At 44.1% G+C, this 19,179-nt stretch overlaps 3 protein-coding genes and 1 long non-coding RNA gene across 4 annotated transcripts in view; 1 reads left to right on the top strand and 3 right to left on the bottom strand.

Moving 5' to 3' along the window:
* Positions 1-617, bottom strand: part of clmpb (CXADR like membrane protein b) — a 45,485-nt gene extending 44,868 nt beyond the window's left edge. Inside the window, exon 1 of the mRNA XM_057049633.1 lies at positions 159-617. Coding sequence (XP_056905613.1) covers positions 159-189 — 31 coding nt within the window. The 5' untranslated portion in view covers positions 190-617. The remainder of the gene's footprint in view (positions 1-158) is intronic.
* A 7,085-nt stretch (positions 618-7,702) lies between these two features.
* On the bottom strand, positions 7,703-9,244 carry LOC130535122 (eukaryotic translation initiation factor 4 gamma 3-like). The gene is made up of 4 exons (XM_057049988.1): positions 9,062-9,244; positions 8,600-8,836; positions 8,359-8,463; positions 7,703-8,280 (listed from the first exon to the last, which is right to left on the bottom strand). The coding sequence occupies exons 1-4, from the start codon at positions 9,119-9,121 to the stop codon at positions 8,257-8,259; spliced, it is 426 nt and encodes a 141-aa protein (XP_056905968.1). The 5' UTR covers positions 9,122-9,244; the 3' UTR covers positions 7,703-8,256.
* On the bottom strand, positions 9,240-16,359 carry LOC130535350 (eukaryotic translation initiation factor 4 gamma 1-like). Its single transcript, XM_057050336.1, has 2 exons — positions 16,213-16,359; positions 9,240-9,578 (listed from the first exon to the last, which is right to left on the bottom strand). The coding sequence occupies exons 1-2, from the start codon at positions 16,237-16,239 to the stop codon at positions 9,240-9,242; spliced, it is 366 nt and encodes a 121-aa protein (XP_056906316.1). The 5' UTR covers positions 16,240-16,359.
* On the top strand, positions 10,460-12,231 carry LOC130535027 (uncharacterized). Its single transcript, XR_008953021.1, has 3 exons — positions 10,460-10,832; positions 11,501-11,600; positions 11,681-12,231. It is a non-coding gene; the product is annotated as an uncharacterized LOC130535027 (long non-coding RNA).
* Positions 16,360-19,179: the final 2,820 nt, after the last annotated feature.

Below are 19,179 nucleotides of genomic sequence, written 5' to 3'. Positions count from 1 at the left end.
CAGCCGCGGTGGAAGAATCTCCCAGAAATGTGACGTGATTTAACAGTGAAATGAAGACATGTGCAAACAGAACAAAGACGACGGCGCACGTCACCTCTGCAGAATCCTGCCTGCTTCGATCCAACTGTATTCTTTTTCAGGAATGTGTGGAGACTTACCCAGAAACAAAGAGAGGAATATCGCAGACATCGCGGCTGGGAATCCCGCACATGCAACGGAGCTGGAAACAATGCGCTCAGGCTGCCTTCACGTTCATTCGGCCGACCTGTGAGTGAAGGCGCAACCGGGCGGCACCATCAGCGGACACACGAGCAGAATGGCCCAGAAACGGATCTTCATGGAACACACGCGTCCAAGAGCAATCTATGCTGCAGGCGCCCCACACATCTAAGCCCCCAGAGTGGGAGGAGGAGAAGATGAAGAAGCAGGGAGAGAAGAGCGAGCGACGCGACTCCTCTTCATCGTCATGCTGAGCTCGGGCGTCAAATCAAAGTTCCCCGGTTGGTTCTGCTGCGGGACGTGTTGTCTGACTGGGTCCCCCTCGGTCTCCACCTCAGCAGTCTCTCCTCTCTCACTCCTCTGCCGCACAAAATGCTGGAGAGAAGGCGGGAGGAGGCGGGGGAGGAGGGCGCATAGGTGGGTGATGAGGGGATGCTGAAGGATGGATGGAGACCTCTAGAGTCTGAAGTTCTCTTACACAGTCCTGCAACAGACCGGCTCGGATTGTTGTTGTCAAGAAACGAGAAAGTAAAACGTTTCCAACAAAACTGGAACTTCACTCTTTAAACAGAATGTGGATAGAAAGATGGAAAAACTACTAGAAAAACACTGGGCTCGGTGACTTCACAGCTTAGTTATGGCATTGTTTATGTGCATGTTCGTGAAAACAGACCTGTCTTTTGTAAATAACCCAGCTCTGATGTAAATGCTGTTTTTGGCCATGTTGTGGGATCCATACATCATTTTTATGACTCCTACTGTGACGCACATCACCAGCAAAACAAGTCTACTGGTTTACACCTTTCCCACAGTGCCAGAAATGATGTCATCACAGGAAAAGTATCACCAGTCTTTGTGGACACAAGATTGTGGAGTATGGACCAGTCTGTGTCTGCATCTGGACCGTGAGATAGGGAAGACAGCTACTGGGGAGGGTGGGGCCATCATTGATTTCCCCATATTAAATTAGGCAAAGTGGTAGAATCACATGAATCAATACATGGTGAGAGATTCCACAGGATGGGCAGCGAAAAAAATGTCAGCCATTTCCCAAATGTACGCTAGAAACGAACTCGTTCCTCCCTTCATCGATTGCATTGTTTTTATCTCTCTGTGAGGACCGGCTGTGCCAATTTAGATCATCCTGAGAGTTTGCTCTTCGATCAGATGACTGTTTAGTCAGAGGGGGAATCCTTACTTTCTCATTTCTCATCTCAATACTTCCCGTCCCAGAGAGTAAATCACCACAGAGACAGTTTAAAACAATAAAGAATGCTTGTGGATGAGCTCAGAGGAGCCCTTTTTTGACGGAAATCGCAGTAAATTCAAGAAAAGATTAATTATGACTAAAACCTGCTGTAAGGGATTTAGATAGAACATGAATGGCTTCAATGTCCACTAACCAGGCAGAGCAGTAGAAACCAGTCAAGCATTCCTGACTCTTTATATCTTATACATTCATGACCAAAGATTAGAATCTCAGGGTGCTAAGCTACGTTTACGCCAGTAAACACAACAAACGGCCTGTTTTTGCTTCATGGGAATGACACACACGGTTATTTATATTCTGAAGGCTACGCTGACACATGCTTGTGATTAAAGGCCTTATCTGCGTCTGTTTTCAACCAGAAGCCGTGTTGTGTTCTTTTTATTTAGAAAGAGATTGAAAAAAAATACATTTCTGTGTGAGGAAGATCCTCCTGAAGGTCTTCCAGGCATCACTGAGCATGGCAGACTGATGGGAGGGCAGCGCGTCTCTGTGCTGATGGCCACTCTCAAGACAAATTAATCCCTTTTGTATCGCAACATTCTATCGAAATAACAAAAGGATTTTCTCTCCAACCCCCAGCACACACCCATACCCTCGAGTCCTTCCTTCAACACCAGCATTTTCCTCCATTCCTTTCCGTCCCAATAACCAGACGGCTTGAAACAACATCTCTCATGCACAAGCGAGCACGTGCCCCCACAAATCTCTCCTTTATCCTGGCTTTCACAGAGCACAGTGACATTCTAGATGCTGCAGGAGGTTACATCCACATTGGTCCACTGTTATTTAATCACCAAGGCGACTAGATTTGGCAGCAGAAGAGGTCTTCGTGGAGCACAACTGGCCAAAATTAGAAAGAAAGTGTCAAACTGGAGCTGAATCAGCAGTGGTGCTATGTTGGACATCTGCCTGTCAGCCAGACTCCGACAGAAACACTCTATAGGAAAAGCAACAGTGAGCCCACCTGCGTTCCACCTTGCAGCCTTTCTGCAGCCCCAGTAGACGTGGAGGTTATCTCTCCTTTCACAGATGACCACACCTCCATTGTGCTAGGTGGTCGATCTGTCACTGATAGCAGCGATCTTACACTTGCTGTCTCACAACTGTGCCAAGGGCGGCGGCTTGTCTGGGCTTGGTGGCCTGGCGTTGCTGCATGATGGAGCAGACCAATGCAGATGGCTTCACAGATGGTTGATATTTATACCACCGGCCTCCAAAAGTCACCAGTGTGGAAACTGTTCTTTCGCACTGAACACACTCGGTTATTATACAGTAGGAGAAATGTAATTCCAATGCCATTTGCCGCATGGACGGGTCAGCGTGTTGTGCGAGTAACTATGGCGATGACGTGGCAGACCTTCTCACACGTTGCGTGGGAGATTTTTTTTTTTAAATCTTGCAGATCCAACGCCACTTAGCTGGAAATACTTATGAATTATGTACTTTTAAGTGGATTTGCAGTTTAAATCGGAGCAAACAGATAGATGGCGCCCGTCCACAGGGACGGTGACATCACAAGGACGTGCTGGTGCCAGGACGACACCCTGCGGGGGCTCCAGCTGATCTGTCTGTGCAGACCCCTGGGCTTCAGACAGATGAGTGGTTCAAAGGATCTCAGGCAAAAGGGGAATGTGTAGTGACAGAAGCATCTCTTTTGTTTAAGACCTTTCTATTTTTAGCAACCATGTGGTTCACTGTTAAAGTTTCACGACTTGCGCAGTCTTTATGATTTAATGAGGAGGAGGGCGCAACGCCTAAGTTTATGACAGGCATCTGAAGGAGAACACCGGCCGTTCTGTATATTGATCCAAATAGGACATTAGTTTATGAGTCGGTGAAGCTCCTGTGAGACTCGAGCCCACATTAGGAACCTTCAGAGCGTCACCTCCTCCTCACAGCAGTAAAATCAACACCATAGGTCCGCCTCCATGAATTTCCACTCTCCTTCAACGTTCCGCAAATCCCGAAGCTCGTCAGTCTGACAAGAGTCGACTACACGAGCGCGGTGATTTTTCAGCCCACGTGCACACGTTGGGCCCTTAAATCCTTCCAGCTGATTGATTACATGAGACTTAATGCAATATGGTCAAAAAGGAGGCTCATTCAATCAGAGAAGCAACGTTCATGTACGTGATAAACAGCCTTTTCATTCTATTTTTGCACTTTTTTATCCTGTAGAGTTTCAACTCACCATCTTAATCCATATTTCCACCACTGCTTTAGTGTTTCCTACCAACAAATGAAGAAGTTTTTCCTCCATTTGTTGGAGCATCAATGGGTCTGTTAATTAAGAGAGACTCTTGTGGAACGTTTTAACCCTTTAACTAATGCAGTACCACAGCTGCTGACCTTTCCATGCAGTGCTGTGCTCTCTCTCATGCTCACTGGATTCTAACACTTCCCCCTGAATGAGCCTCGTCACCTTGTGACGTCAAACCCAGAGTTGAGAAGTCGTTGTGTGTCCTTCCTCAATTTATTCATGAGTCTTTTACAGTGAACACGAGAAAGACAGAGCTTAAAAATATGTTTTCATGCTCTGATTAAAGGCGAGGGAGGCGGCAGTTTGCAGACAGGAAGCCAAGTGCTCGCCCCGGTTTAGCCGTGTTAGTGAAGGTGGAAATGATTGAGCTGCTTCATCGCATATGAAAAAAGGAATTCATTCACCAAAATATGAACAACTGGCTGAATAAAGCCAGTAGACATGATGCTATTAGTTGAAGTGAAACGAGATTGATTGCTGTTTGGGTTAAATCTACTTGGGGAGGCTAATAATGTTTAGGTGTCCTCTGTAGCCGTCACAGTAAACAGATCAGTCATGCATGTTTGAATATAATTTCCATCATGCTGCATTAGAAAGTATTTGGATCCAACACCGGCATGTTCCACAACAACACACAGGGAAATGAGAGATGGGGAAAATCCGAGACATCTGAAAACCAGGGTTGGATCAAAATTCACCCATTTATTCAAAACATCACAGGTTTAATTTACATTGAGACTTTATGTAGCATCCAGTGTGAACGTGATCTCTCTGTAAACTGTTGTTTAATCTGTTCTGCTGGCGTATTTGGTCAGATGATGCAAATAATAAGAAGCTACGTTTGAATTATGTGAAAAGGCAAACACTCTCTGCCCACCGGCCGACCTTTGAGCTGCTTTTGTCACCATCTTAGGATACCAGAGCAACCAAAGCAAATTAGCTGATTAGCCCAGTTTAAAAGGAAAATTGAGTGCCTTCTGTGTCATTGATCGTCAAGCCTTTTCAGGTTTATTGACAGAGAATGGAGCGCTGGAGGTTTCCATTTAGCAAACAGGTTGTGCTTGCTGAAGGAATCAGCAGTGGGAGTGGGTGGGGGCAGAATGCTTGTTTGATTTGGCCCTGGTTTGAAATGACTTTGCCCTTTTGCCCTCTGTCCATATCCTAAGTGCCACCACAAGGACTGCTTGTCCTCTCCATAGATGGTCTCCATCCTGGTCTTTGGGGAGATGAGTGATGTGAAGCGGGGAGCGTAGTGCTGGGATAAATCAGTCCAGGCTGCGAGTGTGGCTCGGGTCACCTGTCCTCACCACATCTGTATTCATCAGCTCAGGGAATTGTGTAAGTAAATCTGGAGGAAAGCAGCAGAGCAGTGGGGGAGCACCAGTGAACATGCTAACGCCAAAGTGTGAAAAAATAAAGGCTTCCTGGGGGATTTTCACCACGCTTTTGGACAAACCTGTTCCATTTAGGTGTTTGTCGAGGCTGCTTCTCAGTGCTCAACCAGCAGCACCTGCAAGGTCAAATGGATGACTACCCTTTTCTGGGGATTATTTCCAACAAAAGCGCCTCCATTTAGCTGAGAACATATGGCTACCCCCCAATTTATATTTAATACATTGGACATCTATAGTGGTCTGCTTGATCAGAAACAACAGACATGAATAATTGATCTGATCCACTTTATCCTCTATAAGCTTTTCATGGAATGAATAAACACTCATAAAATATTTAAATTTCACAAACACTGTCTCTCTGTGGCAATTTTCTTTGGAAAAAACATTGTTGTTAAGGATGAACCATTTTGGGCTGAGGTGAGTTTCTTTAGCCGAAACTGGTTCTGGGCAGTTTCATGGAGACCAGTAAAATATGATGTCACTGAGGCTGCGTGCACAAACCCAAAATGGAATAACGACAAGTAGCACAAAACAGCAAGCAAGCAAGCAAGCAAACAAACAAACAAACAAACTAACAAACATCACCCTGATAATTTCAAAGAATGTGAGAAGGTGAACACAGCTCTGATCTCAACTACACACAAACACACACACACACTTGTAATTGTATGGATTACTATACACCAGTGATGGGCCGTCAGGGCCTGCAAGGGCTTCTCTGCTGGCCTAAAAATATCTGAATCACAGACTGATGTTAATTATATTTTGTCCATGAATACGTTTTAAATAATTCCAAATGGTCTGTCCACTTCCTTTCATTGCCAGCCCCCTGGTTGCGCTGCTTCCAGACGTGTATTTTCATATTCAAGCATTTAACCAATCACATTTCAGCCACTATCTGTTGCCAGGGTCAGAGAAATCTGCCTGGAGGCCTTCACAATCAGTTCTGCAGGCCCTGTAGCATAAAAAAAATGTCATCAAACTGTTGCTTCAACCAATCAGATTTTGAGTTGGCGACCCCAAGGCCTTCTAGCAGGCGTAGGAAACGTCAGCGTATTCACGCGCTTTGATTGGACAGTCATAGAGTGCACGAGCCAGAGCTAGCAAACTGCATCTGTAGCGAGCTGCACAAGCAAAGATATTGTTGTGTTGATTTAATAGCGGTTTTGTCAACCCACAATGGCTGAAGTAGGAGAAGAAATGGATTTGGTCGCTGATTTACTGTCAAAGCCATTTTCAAGACGGACTTTTCAAGAAAAGCTGGACATCGTTAAGCAAGGTCGGGCAAGTCCGAAGCTAACAAGCCTGTCGCAACCGGGAAAAGGATTTGTCCGCCACTTTCAGTCCGCTAACTACGAGCGGTACTCCGGGCTCACAGGCTCCGAGGAACACTGCTAATTGTCTTGCTGGGAGTGCTTGTTATTTGCCACTGATCGACGTGGTGTTTGGAGCCACACTGGATTTGTAAATTTGGCTTGCCTAACCAAGGCAGCAACGAGGCATCAAAGCACTGCCGGACACTTACAAGCAACGGTGCTTTCCAAAACTTTTAGGGAAACCAGAGTGGATCTACAGCGGAGCGAGCAAGTGTGCAGGGAAACGGAGCTCCGCAACGAAACGGTGAAGAAAAATAGGGAAATCTTAAAAAGACTGATAGACTGTGTTTGGCAGTGACCATCCTCGTGTCTACTGCTTCTGTTGAACGGACATTCTCAGCCCTAAAGCAAATTAAAACTTATGCCAGAAATACGACAGGAGAGGCTTGACTTTCAGCAGTAGCTTCGATGGCGATAGAAATGGACTTCTTGATGGAACTGAAACGCACGGATAATCTGCACAACAGAGTAATTGAAATCTTCTTGAGGAAAGAAAGGAGGATGGATTTTGTGTACAAATAATCAGGATTTTTGGTGAGTAAAATCAAAAATCCTGATTATTATACTAAAATGTTGCTATATTCCTAAATAATTTAGCGTGTTGGGGAGGGTCAGTGTGGGGATTTCCCAGCATGCTTTGTGGCAGTGTGTCTGTGGGTTCAGGTTGGTGTTAACCCGGTTTTTGTTCGTTGTAAATGTTATCTTTTGCAACTTTCAATGTTAGTGTTCTATTTATTTAGTTCTGGTTGTTGATGTTTTTAATTACTGTTTGCACTTGCACACCATAAGCCAGGTTATGTGTGTGATTGAAGACCTTCCTTCGTTCATTTGTCTCCAGTTTCGTGTTTAATAAAGTGACGCTTTTCTGCAGTCGAACTGCTGCATAAGCTGGCAGGAGTCTGTGTCCGAGTTCTTCCGCAACCTAAAACCCGAGCTTGCCACAATGATATTGCAGTTTTATCAGGTAATTTTTATGTGTGTCACAGCTGTACCCGCAGTGGAAGTTTTGTAGCCATAAAATGGTTATTGAGGGTTGGATTGATTCAGACGGAGCACTACTGAAGGCCTAGGTGTGAAATGCACGGCCCGCCAAACACTATTTTTTACATGTTTTGAGTTTACATTTCTAATATTATGTATGATCAATGCCACATTGTGACAGAAGTGATGAAATTGAATCCCCCCCCACTTCCATCCCATTACATCACGCTTGAATGTAATGTTTTAGTATCACTAAAAGAACAAATATAAGAAATACGCTCAAAATATCAGAATCTATTTTACTTTATATAGCACTTTATTTTATGATTAACCATTATAAAAGATTAATACTTGTTAGAGATTGTGCTCTTTAGGCAGTTTTAGTGTAAATGTTTATAACTGTCTTGAACATTTAACCAAAACTCCTTTAGAAAGTAAAACATGATTATCACATCAGAATAAATGGTGCCAGTCGGGAGCATATTACCCAACTTCACTAAAACATAAATGATATTCAAGAACTTATATTTGGACATAAATTAAATTTTATTCAGACAAATGATAGTACTGACAATGAAATAATGCAGATTTAAAAAAATAAATATATATTTTTTTTGTTCCCCAACGTCAGATTATCCGTCTGTTCACCTCTTGGTGAAGCTGCTGAAGGGTTTTTGGTCCATCATCTTTCTTTTTTTTCTTGTCCTTCTTCTTGATTCTCTTGTTTCTTGATTTTCCTGTTTCTCTTTGTTGTTTTTATCTTTTGTGAGGCCCTTTGTGCTACCCAGGGTATGAAAAGTGCCATATAAATAAAGATTGAATTGAATTGAATTGAATTTAACCATCAAAGAATCTCACCTTTCTTAGTGCCACAACATCCTGCAACATGAATTTTATTCTTGTGGACATCTTCCACTCCTTCAGCAGGTAGCAAATGTAGTCATAGTAGCTATTGAGTTTTGGCTAAAAGGAAGAAAATAAAAGGAAGAAAATAAGATTCCCACTCATTCAGTATATGCATGGACAGTGTGTGTGTGTTTATCTGTGTATATGTGTTTGTGTGTGTGTGTGTGTGTGTGTTGCACACAGCTCTCCTTACCCTCTCAGCCTCAGTGTCCATGTCTTCCCCCACTATGGACAGGAGCTTGCACAAACACTCCATAGACTCCTCGCACACGTCCTGGAGGAGTTTAACTGCGCACGTGTGTATTATTGCCTCCGTGATCATTCTCAGCTTAAAAAGCTCACCGATAAACCTCATGTTTGCCACTGAACGCACGCGCGTCTTGAGTTTGGTCTGCTCCAGGTCCACCTTTAACTGTTGCTCCTCACCTTCCTTTGAGGGCAGATTTACATGTATTTAATTTAGGTGAAACACTGTAAAACTTACATTTAAGTTTGAGTTCAAAATCTAACTATGCAACTGTTCTTGTTAGTGGAGCAAGCACAATTTTGTAGGAAAAATAAAAAGTTCTCATGAAAGGTGCATTTATAAGGCTGAGCTTCAGTCCAATAATTGCACTTGTATATTTCGTTCCGCTGTAGGCGTGCTGGTACTCACCTCTTGAGCAACAGACACATTGTTTTCCTTTTCCTTCAGAAGTCCGTTCTCGAACTCCATCTGGCATCTTTGGAGCAAAAGTTTATGAAAGTAAATGAATCCATCGCTGCTCCGGGACGGGACCGTCACCTGATGTGGGAAAGGTTTGGCATATCATTAGCAATAATCTGGTCCAAATTCAACCAATCGTACAGTCAAAGAATGCAGAGTTTACCCCCTTCAGGTGGTGACACATCTTCGCATAGGTTGCACTGTAGCTCTGCTCAGTCAAAGCTTTGTTAACGATGAGCTCAATGACTGTGTTCAGTGTCTCCTCATTGTTGATGTTGAGCTCATCCACCTGTTTCATGAGGCTTTCAAACCTCTCAGGGGTGAGCTTGTTAAGGATGCCCTGAAAAGTTCTGATCAGCTCCTCAGTCGTCCCTTCTGTCCGTCCATCTCCCTCGCCACCACTCTGGGAGCTTCTGATGGAGGGAACCTGTCCTGCCTTGTAACTGTTAGTGCTCATTGTTGGAGTCTGAAACCACAAGAAAAATCAAAAAACAAACATTTGCTATAATTTAGAATGACAAGCAAATTTATACGGTCACATACAAATATGCCATGAAGTGTTAAATGGTTTGGACTGAGGGAAAATTTCCCCTTAAAGTTTCCACAATGGCCTGTTTTTTTGTCTGGTGCTTTGATTTAATTGAAGAATATGGGGTTGGCAGTAGCTGTTGGGGACTGGGCTGAGGAGCGGAGGGTTCTTAGTTCAGGCCCCAGTGCAGACAAAGCAAGGAAGGTAGCAGGGGAGGGTGGAAGAAGCACCGCCTAGTCAGAACACTGCCGAGGTACCCTTGAGCAAGGTACCAAACCCACCATAGCTCACATAGGGCCCTGTGATGAACTCAACCAGGGCTATATCCTGCCTTCGTCTATATGTGTGCCCTCCCAAAAAGGATAAAGGGGTCATGAAGATATGAGAATATGAATACATTTAGTAAAAATGCTAAAGAAAAGAAAAACATTCATAGTTTCAAGATGACAAAACGTGCTCCCTTGTAAAATCTCAGTGGCAGTTATCTTAAAACTATCAGAAAGGGGAGAGTTCACTCACTTGCAGTAGAAAGTTAGTATTCGGACTGGAGTTTTGCTGGTTGTTCCTTTTTAAATGTTACAATTAGCATTAACTGTTAATATTTTAGCAGGTGCTTTGGTTTGGATTAAGCTTTACAAACCTTAAGCGGGATTTAACAATGTAGAATTTAGGTCTTTTATGTGAGGTCTTTCATGTTTACTTCGATGAAAACCCCCCTGTCTTTGATCTTTTGACCTATGATGTGCTCTGTGACTCCGCCTCTCCAAGCAGATCCCCTCTATCTGACTTTGTGGCCATGCTTTTGTTCTAACAGTCAATCCTCCATCTACTATGTAAACATGTCACAGTATTGCACAAGGCAGAGGCAGAGTTTCAAACCGTTGAACCCGCAAGTGTGGGGAAAAAGCAGCATTCATCATAGTTTATAGGGAGCATTGGTTTTGGATCAGATGAGTCAAGATTAGATGAGATGAGATAACAGACTTCTTTCTCCACCGCTGTCCTCTGCTGCCCGCCTTCGCGCTACCTGTACCGTTCCACTCCCATTCCCCCGTCGCCGCTACACTTTGAAGAACAACACAGGACGTCTCCTCTCAGAGTGTTTCAAATTCCTTGTTTCACAGCAGGCTGCGTCCTCTGCCCTCAACAACGGGGCTTTGTTTGTTTTCCACGAAACCCTCCCGTGACAAGGTAAGCAGGCTCAGACACAGAAACCTCGCGCACAGAAATGCTCACAATGTGCAGCATGTATGCATGTACAGGTAATTCTATATTGGGCTATGTTTTGGGCACATGCACGCACGCAGTCTTTGCAATGTCCCACACACACACACACACACACACACACACACACACACACACACACACACACACACACACACTTATAATACTTATTATACTGGCCAGTATTAAACATAAAGGTCACCACTACACGATTAGCAATCTGCTGCTAGCAACTTTAACCTTCAGTTCTAAGAATAGCTTAAAACCACCAACCTGGGTGTTGTTTGCAGAGGGTTAGCTTATTGGTACAGATCTCTGTGTGAACTATCTTTAATATACATAAAAATTCATAGCGTCAGTTGATTGGTGCTTACTATAAGCATGATGTTCCTATTGTATTCAATGTTTCCCAGGATACACTAAAGACCAAAACGACAAATTAAAAATAGTTCTCAAATGAAGCTTGAATAGTTACATATTATTGACTTGTAATTGTTAGTTATAGTTATATAGTTATAGTCTTCGACATCTGTTGTGAAACCACCTTGGTAAGGGGTGAAAAACAATCATTTCTAGTTATCACAATTGTGATCGATCATCTTTCTGACTACAAACAGTTTCCATCTCTGTTTCAGTTCAGGTACAAGTTTCATTTATCAACTGAAGCTGGAAACAGGAATGTCTATAGATCATTCTTTCCTCTGTATGATTAAAGTACAACAACATCCATTTGTGGTAAATCAAATTCCTTCAGTTTGAGGTCGTGGAGTTGCCACTCTGGTGTCTGTACTGATTCTCTGCCTCTTTCTTCACAGACAGGTTTATTCATGGATCTACTAATTTGTCCTGAAGGAATGTCCCAATGTGCTGCCAGTCACAAACTGGTGAGGACGAGTCATGATGAAAATGTTCGCATGAAAGACTCACGGAAGAGAGGAGCGGCAGCAAGAAGCTAAAATATACCAGAATAAGCCCCTGAATACGGCAGCATTTCCCAATTGGTCGCAGAAATTGAGAAATGACCCATTTATATGTGTATACAGGTCATACATGTACCACTGTAGCTGGTATCCGGTTGTGAACAGACTGCGTCTTGCATCACAGACTGAAGGTTTTGTGGGCTTGAATTGCTATTTACTTTCTATTGAAAGGGGCGATGAGATGTTCACGTGTAATGTTCTCAGACAGCGAACTGGGCTTTCCTTAGGGACGCTAATTACAAGCTAGCATGTGGCTGCGTCACTGTATCTTTGTGAGGAGGGCCACCCACAAAATATCACCCATCATCATCCATGCTGATTACAGTGCTGCGCGTTATGGCCACTACACACGAGAAAATAAAAGCCAGCCTGGCAGTGAGAGCGTGTCAAGTGTCAGCTGCTGATTTCCAATGGGCAGAGCTGCTTTTACTGAATGTTATGTTTTACAAGATGATGTTAAACAAGGTATTTTATGTAGAGGAAATGGCTGACAGGCATAGTTGCCATTTACCCCTGAGCTTATTTCAGTAGAGAATTTAGCTGAAGTAAAGCGGAGTGAGGGCCAGGGAGCAGGCTTGCTTGCTCGGCTGACTTGAGGGCCCCAGACTGAATCAGCTGAGCCGAGGCCAACTGTGCAGACTCTCCATCTCCATTCTGCCGCCTCACTTTCCATCTTCTCATTCTCAGCAATTTGCATCCGAGAATGTTCACGCCACAGCAGAGACCTTCCACCTTGATGCAGTCTCCTTCACAATGTTGAGAAAAGCCTCCCTCACTAAACTCCGGCTGCTGCATTATAGTTGATGTATGGATGATGGCATCACCTGGACTGAGCAGGAGTTTCTTCAAAAGTGAAAAGAGCCAATGATATTTTTTGCATGTGGTAGCCTTGGCAACACAACTTTGCCATCAAACATGACAGAATGACAAACTACGGATAAGAGCGCCATATGGTGACAATAATTACACCCGTCACATTCAGGTCTAAAAATAACTCTCTGGCTGCAGAACAGTTCAACCTTTTTCCTTCATCATCAAAGAGCAGCACGGGCAGAACAGTGGAGCGGCTCCCCTCCCCGTGATATTTTTAGACAGTCAGATCACTGACACGCTTCCCGTATCTCTTTTCAAAAGTGCCTCAGAAACAATATGATCAAAGCAATCGAGATCTAATCTAAACTGAGCAGCTTAAACCAGGGATTTCTGCCACCCTCCGGTTCTCTCTTTCCAGCGGGAGGCTCAGTCACAGGTCACGACGGGAAGGGAAATATGGGAGGTCCACTTATACTTCAGGATGGAGGGGAGATGAGAGCCATCGGTGGTGACTACACGGTGGAGGTGGAGGACTCCTGCTGCATTGACCCACAGCATGAGGGAAGAAACGGGCTTGTTCCTTCATCCACACACACACACACACACACACACATTTGAAAACATTCCACAATTCCCTTCAGAACCACCCCAGAAGGGCTTGTTGGTAGAAACCATCCAAGTCAGCAGGGAAGGAAGACATCTATTCTTGATGAGGCTGCATCAGACCATTGGCATAACAATCCAACTTCCCTCCTGTTTTCATTTTATTCCCAGCTGTAGGCACTACAGCCTGGGCTCTGTACGTATAGAGGAGTGGATCTGTGAAAGAGCAACGTCCTGGTCTAAGATCTGCAATAAAAAAGCTTAAAAATAGAATGAGGATCAAGCACCGGTTAAAAATAGATCCCTCTACAGCTTTGTTCTATATCTTCCAACAATTTTTCCCCTAATAGAAGCAAATATTAGCTTGAGCTCCAGGCCATTGCAAACACGGTGGAGAGGTTTTGCCCGGTTAGTCTGCAGGACAGAAGCGCCAGATTATGATAATGCCTTTGGAAGACGGGTTTTCTCCTCTGGACATCCTGCTCACATTGCCGTCCCCTAGTCCTGTTTAATGAGCACCAATGGACAGAAAGAGGCAGTGGCAGGCACGGTGATAAATTGCATGCTATTTCATAGCAAACATGCAGACGTAAAGCAGACAGGAAGCCAGGGTTCACCTTTAGCTTGGCCGGAACACTCAAGTCTGAACCTCAAGCTAACAGGAGCTGCAGCGTTAAAAGAGCCCCAAATGGCCCGGATAATGCAACACAAGGTATATTCACCCACATCCTGATACCTGTTTTAAATTCATTTAAAACATTATTATGCTGAGGATGAAGCCATTTCACTTGCAAATCAGTGCAGCAAAGCTCAGGCTCCAACTCTTTCCACAGACTGCCTATGCCGCTGCATCACGCTGGAATATCCAGTATCACATCTTCTTTGGCACTAGTGAACGCACAATGTACGGAAATACGAGGATATTGAAGTGTGGAGCCATGGAACTCTGCAGTCTAATTGCTGAAAACGTAGCAAAAGAGCAATTTAAACCAGAGCGGCCCCGGACGGTTGCTGTGACCTCCAGTAGTACATAAAGATAAGAGGTTACGGGCTTTATTCAAGCGCTGCAGATAAATTCCCACAAGGCAGCAGAAAAACAAACGCAGCCATCTGCGATATAATTTGCTCTTTTCTTGCCAGTGTTAGTGTGGCACAGCTAAATAACAAACATATCTGAAGGTGTGAATTGGATGTGCAGCACAGCAACCGGCTCACTGTAAACAACACGTGGGCTACACCCTGTGGGCTGCTCCCCCCCCCCCCCCAGCCAGTGTCACGGCAACGCTTGTAGAATATGACATCACCTTCGTCAGCAGATGTGATCTTCACTTTAAACCAAAGATGCTCAGAAGGAGCGGCTAATGTTAATGATGTCACTGATATTCTGCTTCAGTTGGCCTTAGAAACAAGCGTTCATTTATCAGCGTTTCAAATTTCCAGAAACCCAAATTTGTGACAGAACAGCAAACGCTTTTCTCTGCCCCTAAAATATCAAAGATAATTCCTCCACAAAGACTAAACTGAGGCAGTTTAAATCCCAAATGGTCGTGTCATAATCCTGTAAATTCAGACTCCTAATTGGATTTTTGAAAGACCCAAGAATAGCAGCAGAATATTAAATGCTAGCTCAGACTTGGATGGAAAGGGGGTCAAGTGGAAAACACACACACACACACACACACACACACACACGCACACACACACCTGCTGTGGTCAGCGAATGAATTTTCACAAATCGAGCCGAGTGTGGTTAGTCACCAGACCAAACACTAATGGAGGAGTTAAACTCTGGAACAAATCGGACATGTAAGCTTCTCCTCATCTATTACAGACACACAGGTTTGGAATAAGGAACCAATTAAAACCTAGGGGTGTGACCTAAACCCCCATGGACCATGCAGGCTGAGAACAGTGATGTAGATATTGTGTTCTAAAAAATACAAGAAATATGGAGTGTTATCCCCTGCAATCAAAGCCTGTATGTGTAGATCTCATCTGTTCAGGACATCCATTTTCCTGTTTAGCTGATAGCTTTGCTTTATTTCTTTTTTATCACGTAGAGGTACGCTGAGGGGACAGGGCAGCGCATAATACTGCATCTTCTGTGTATTTCCGCATCACAATGCTTCCAAGCACAACAACTTGCCTCTGCATTTGTTTAGATGCTGGCATCTGAGAAATAGATGGGGAAAAAAGAGAATGGAACAAAACAGACCAAATCTCTTCCCTTTCAGCAAATGCAAATTAGCCCTGGTGGAAGTTATTGTGTCTGAGACAGTGGCTGAACAGGCTGGTGTTCACAGATCAAAAATAACTCCCTGGAACAGCAGAAACCAGCGGAACATGGGAGTTAGAGAGCAAATCTCATTTCCATTTCAGTCACAGTCTCAGCTGCTGCCAGTATGATAAGACTTTAAAGAAAGAGCGTGGAAGAAATGTGGAATATAGTTTCATAAGTTGAACATTGCTATTATCACAGATCTGTACAAGAGACAAGATTTCTGTAATGAGAAATTACTGGCAAAGTGTTCTGTGGAGAACCTGCAGAGGCTGAATCAGGGGGTCCGGGCTGCGGATGACAGTCGTCAACAAGGTCCAAGTAAACTCCTTCAACCACTATTCAAATTCTCCCAGTCAAGAGACAAAGTGAGGACAACATTTGAGGGTCACAAGAATTAAGACAACCCTTTTCTGTTCAGTATAACAGTGACGGTCCTCATAGCTACAGTGGTGAAATACCTTATATGGAGTTATAGCTCAGACTGGCCACCTTCTAACAGCCCTTTTAATGCATCAGTAGGAAAATGAAATGGTTTTGCTGCTTCTGACATAGTAATAAGCTGCTCATATCTGTCTTACAGTGACTCCACATCGTAATGAATCTCTTCCAAACAACCCTGCTACTGTGATTCTGTCAAGAGAAATGTTTGCTGAGTACCTGTTTTTCTCACCTCAGTGTGTGACAGCAACACCATCATGCCCAGAATCCCCGGTCGGCTTCAGCCCTTGTCACATTTATTGGGTGTCCACAGATTTATCTCTCAAAAGGGACAACTTAGACACGCCGCATTTATGTTTATTCAGACTACCACCGTGCATTAACACGGGTCACAACTCTTGGTCCTCCTCCTAATGGCTGCTATCAAAACCTAGGAATGTTGTTTTCTGGTATTTGAGAGTTAATGTTCACGCTCCTCTGAGCAAACAGTGGTGGGAATATGGCGGCAGGTGAGGCGAGGAGACAGGTCTGCCGCTGTAATCACGCGGCTCTGCTCACCCTCAGGAAAACACAGCCTGACTCACTTTTTGCTTCTATAATGAAATGGAAATGGGGCTTTTACCGGGATCACTGCCGTGCAGACGCGCTCAACACGCTCATTTCTGTATACAGGAAGGGCTCCTGAGAGCTCAGCTGTCATTGGACCAAGATGTTTTTATGGATTTTGAGTGTTTTTAGTGGTGGGAAGGTGGGGCTGGGAGTTTGGGCATCAGGGTGCAGAGAATTCTGGGAAGGAAATAGAAACTTAGGCTGCGGTGCACGCTTTTAGAGCCGTCTGCCGTCAGGAGACAACTTCAAGAACTGACTTTGGACAGGGTGGATGATAACCCTATGATATTTTAAATGACAGAAAGCTGTCAGAGAGCGTTTCTGGTTGAGGTGAATGGTGGCTGCTCTGCTTCACGCAAGCAAAAGCTTCCCAAGCAAAAGCTTCCCAACAACAAAAGCAACCCCCCACCACAAGAGAGGAATATTGACTTAGCTGGATTCCTCCACCTGAACAAATCACCGAAAGGCCACGGTGACCAAAGCGAGCTCTATCTCCAGCGTGCAGCGCTGCCGGTGTCAGACCGAGCCAAGTTTGGGATTTTGGTATACGGGTCAGGGGCCCGTGTGGTCAGAACAGCCCACTGTCCCCTCCAGAGGAAAGACAAACGTAGACACCAGCAGTGTACAAAAACAGAGAGAAAAGTCTTCTTAGTCCCTCTGAAACACTCATTTGGAATTTAGAAAGAATATAAAATATGAACAAACTCATATTATTCTCTGTTTCTGAGACATTTGCCACAATCAATAGTCCAAGTTCACCCAAAACGCAACGTTAGCTTCTCTCAGAGCTGCACTCCAGCTCTCTGTGGGATCTATAAACCACCAGGTTGTGTTCAGCACCAGTCGAGCGTCTTCCTGAAGCGCTTTGAAGGTGGTTCTGGGTGGAACCTTTTCAAGAACAACCATTATTATTCGAGTGAACCAGAACTCCCCCGAGCGGCTGCATTTCAGTGCTGTCGTGTGATGCAAGAACTTTCTGTGGTCCCCTCATCTTCTGTAGATGGTTGATCCTGCAATAATCACCGATAAATAATCATGAATGAGTAACCTGACAATCAATTCCGCTCTGTAAAGATTCTCTGTGCTATGAAGGTATGCTGGTTCTTACGGAGTGGGTGTGAATGCCAACGAGTTAAACATCAGATTCTGATCATCTGCCATGTTAAATAAATTAACATCTGCTTTTTGCTTGTGCACAGCACCGTTTAACGCCTGTGGTTCAGCCCAGAATATCAATTTTGCTACTTTTATGAGCACTGACACGAGTCTTCCTCTGACACCGCTGCTAATCTTTAACTCTCTTTTCCTACTCTTTAACAACAGTGTTCACATTATGTACCGACCACTTCATACTGGGTTTACACTCCACTGAGCCCATGTCATCATTCCTACATATCTTGCCAGGTAGAATTGGCCTCCTTTTCTCCTTCCTGTTGTTCAGCAGCTAAAAATAAAACTCCCCTTTTGCTGCGCTGCCACAGGGCTCCAGACTGCTGTTCCACAGGGCTTAAAACTCCATTTTCTGAAGCTCTCGTGAGTCAGAAGTACAGCGAGTTTTCGGGTTGTCCAAGCAGCACATTGTTGATTCTGTTAATGCAGGAATTTTAATTTAAAGGGACCCTTGGTGGATGTCTGCCTGCTTTGAGTGCTTTGAACTGAACGACTTTTTGGTTCATCTGACAGCAGCAGCCGTTCATTTAAAAAAGAAGAGTGTATTTATATGTGTTCATTGCATCTACATCACCAGGATATATTTATGAAATGCATTTAGTTAAGTTCAGAAAGATAAGTTATGCTTCAGTGGGGTGTTAAAGACCAAAGAGAGGCACTGCGTCTTCTGTCACCATCAGACTGCATACGTACAGCCATAGTTAGCACTAAAAGACTGAATCCAATGATCTCATGGAGGTTTCTGCTGTGGGTGGTTGTTGTTGGGGTTATTAGGGCCGAATGGTAGTGGCTACATGTGAGATGTGAACTGCTCCCTGCCCACCCATTAAACACCCTGGCCACCCATTAAAGGTTGGATTGGGGAAGTCACTGTGCCATGCTTGGTGGACGCTGATTAGATGCTCCACAGTTGGATTCCTCTGCTTCTGCATCGTCCATCTTGAAAACGTTCAAGATAAATGTGCTTCAAAGATACTATCCTGAGTTTTGGATCCATTAAGTCCATCTGTTGAGTGATTAACATGTGTCGCATATATTATGCTGGTAGTAAAGGACATAGGAAGGTTTTTCCTTTACTGAGGAGTCGCACTGGTTCTAAACTATTGATGAAGTGGTACCATCATGTTCCTGTGCAGAATAGGCCCAAGACTGCCTTCTGAATGAATGAATGAATGAATGAATGAATGAATGAATGAATGAATGAACCAATTTTAGCCCTTTTGGCTCATTTACTAACCTCAGGGTTAATCAGCATCAGTGGGATGCTTAATTTAAAAACTGGCATAACTGATTAGGCTGTAGCATGAATGTAGCATGTAGCAAGAATGCCAGCATCCTCTTACGGTGTGGAACACACACACACACACACACACACACACACACACACACACACACACACACACACACACACACACACACA

The sequence above is a fragment of the Takifugu flavidus genome, chromosome 12 (genome assembly GCF_003711565.1).
Source record: "Takifugu flavidus isolate HTHZ2018 chromosome 12, ASM371156v2, whole genome shotgun sequence".
NCBI classification, from domain to species: Eukaryota; Metazoa; Chordata; class Actinopteri; order Tetraodontiformes; family Tetraodontidae; genus Takifugu; species Takifugu flavidus.
The sequence above is the reverse complement of the archived record's forward strand: the minus strand, read 5'-3'. Positions and strand labels throughout refer to the sequence as shown.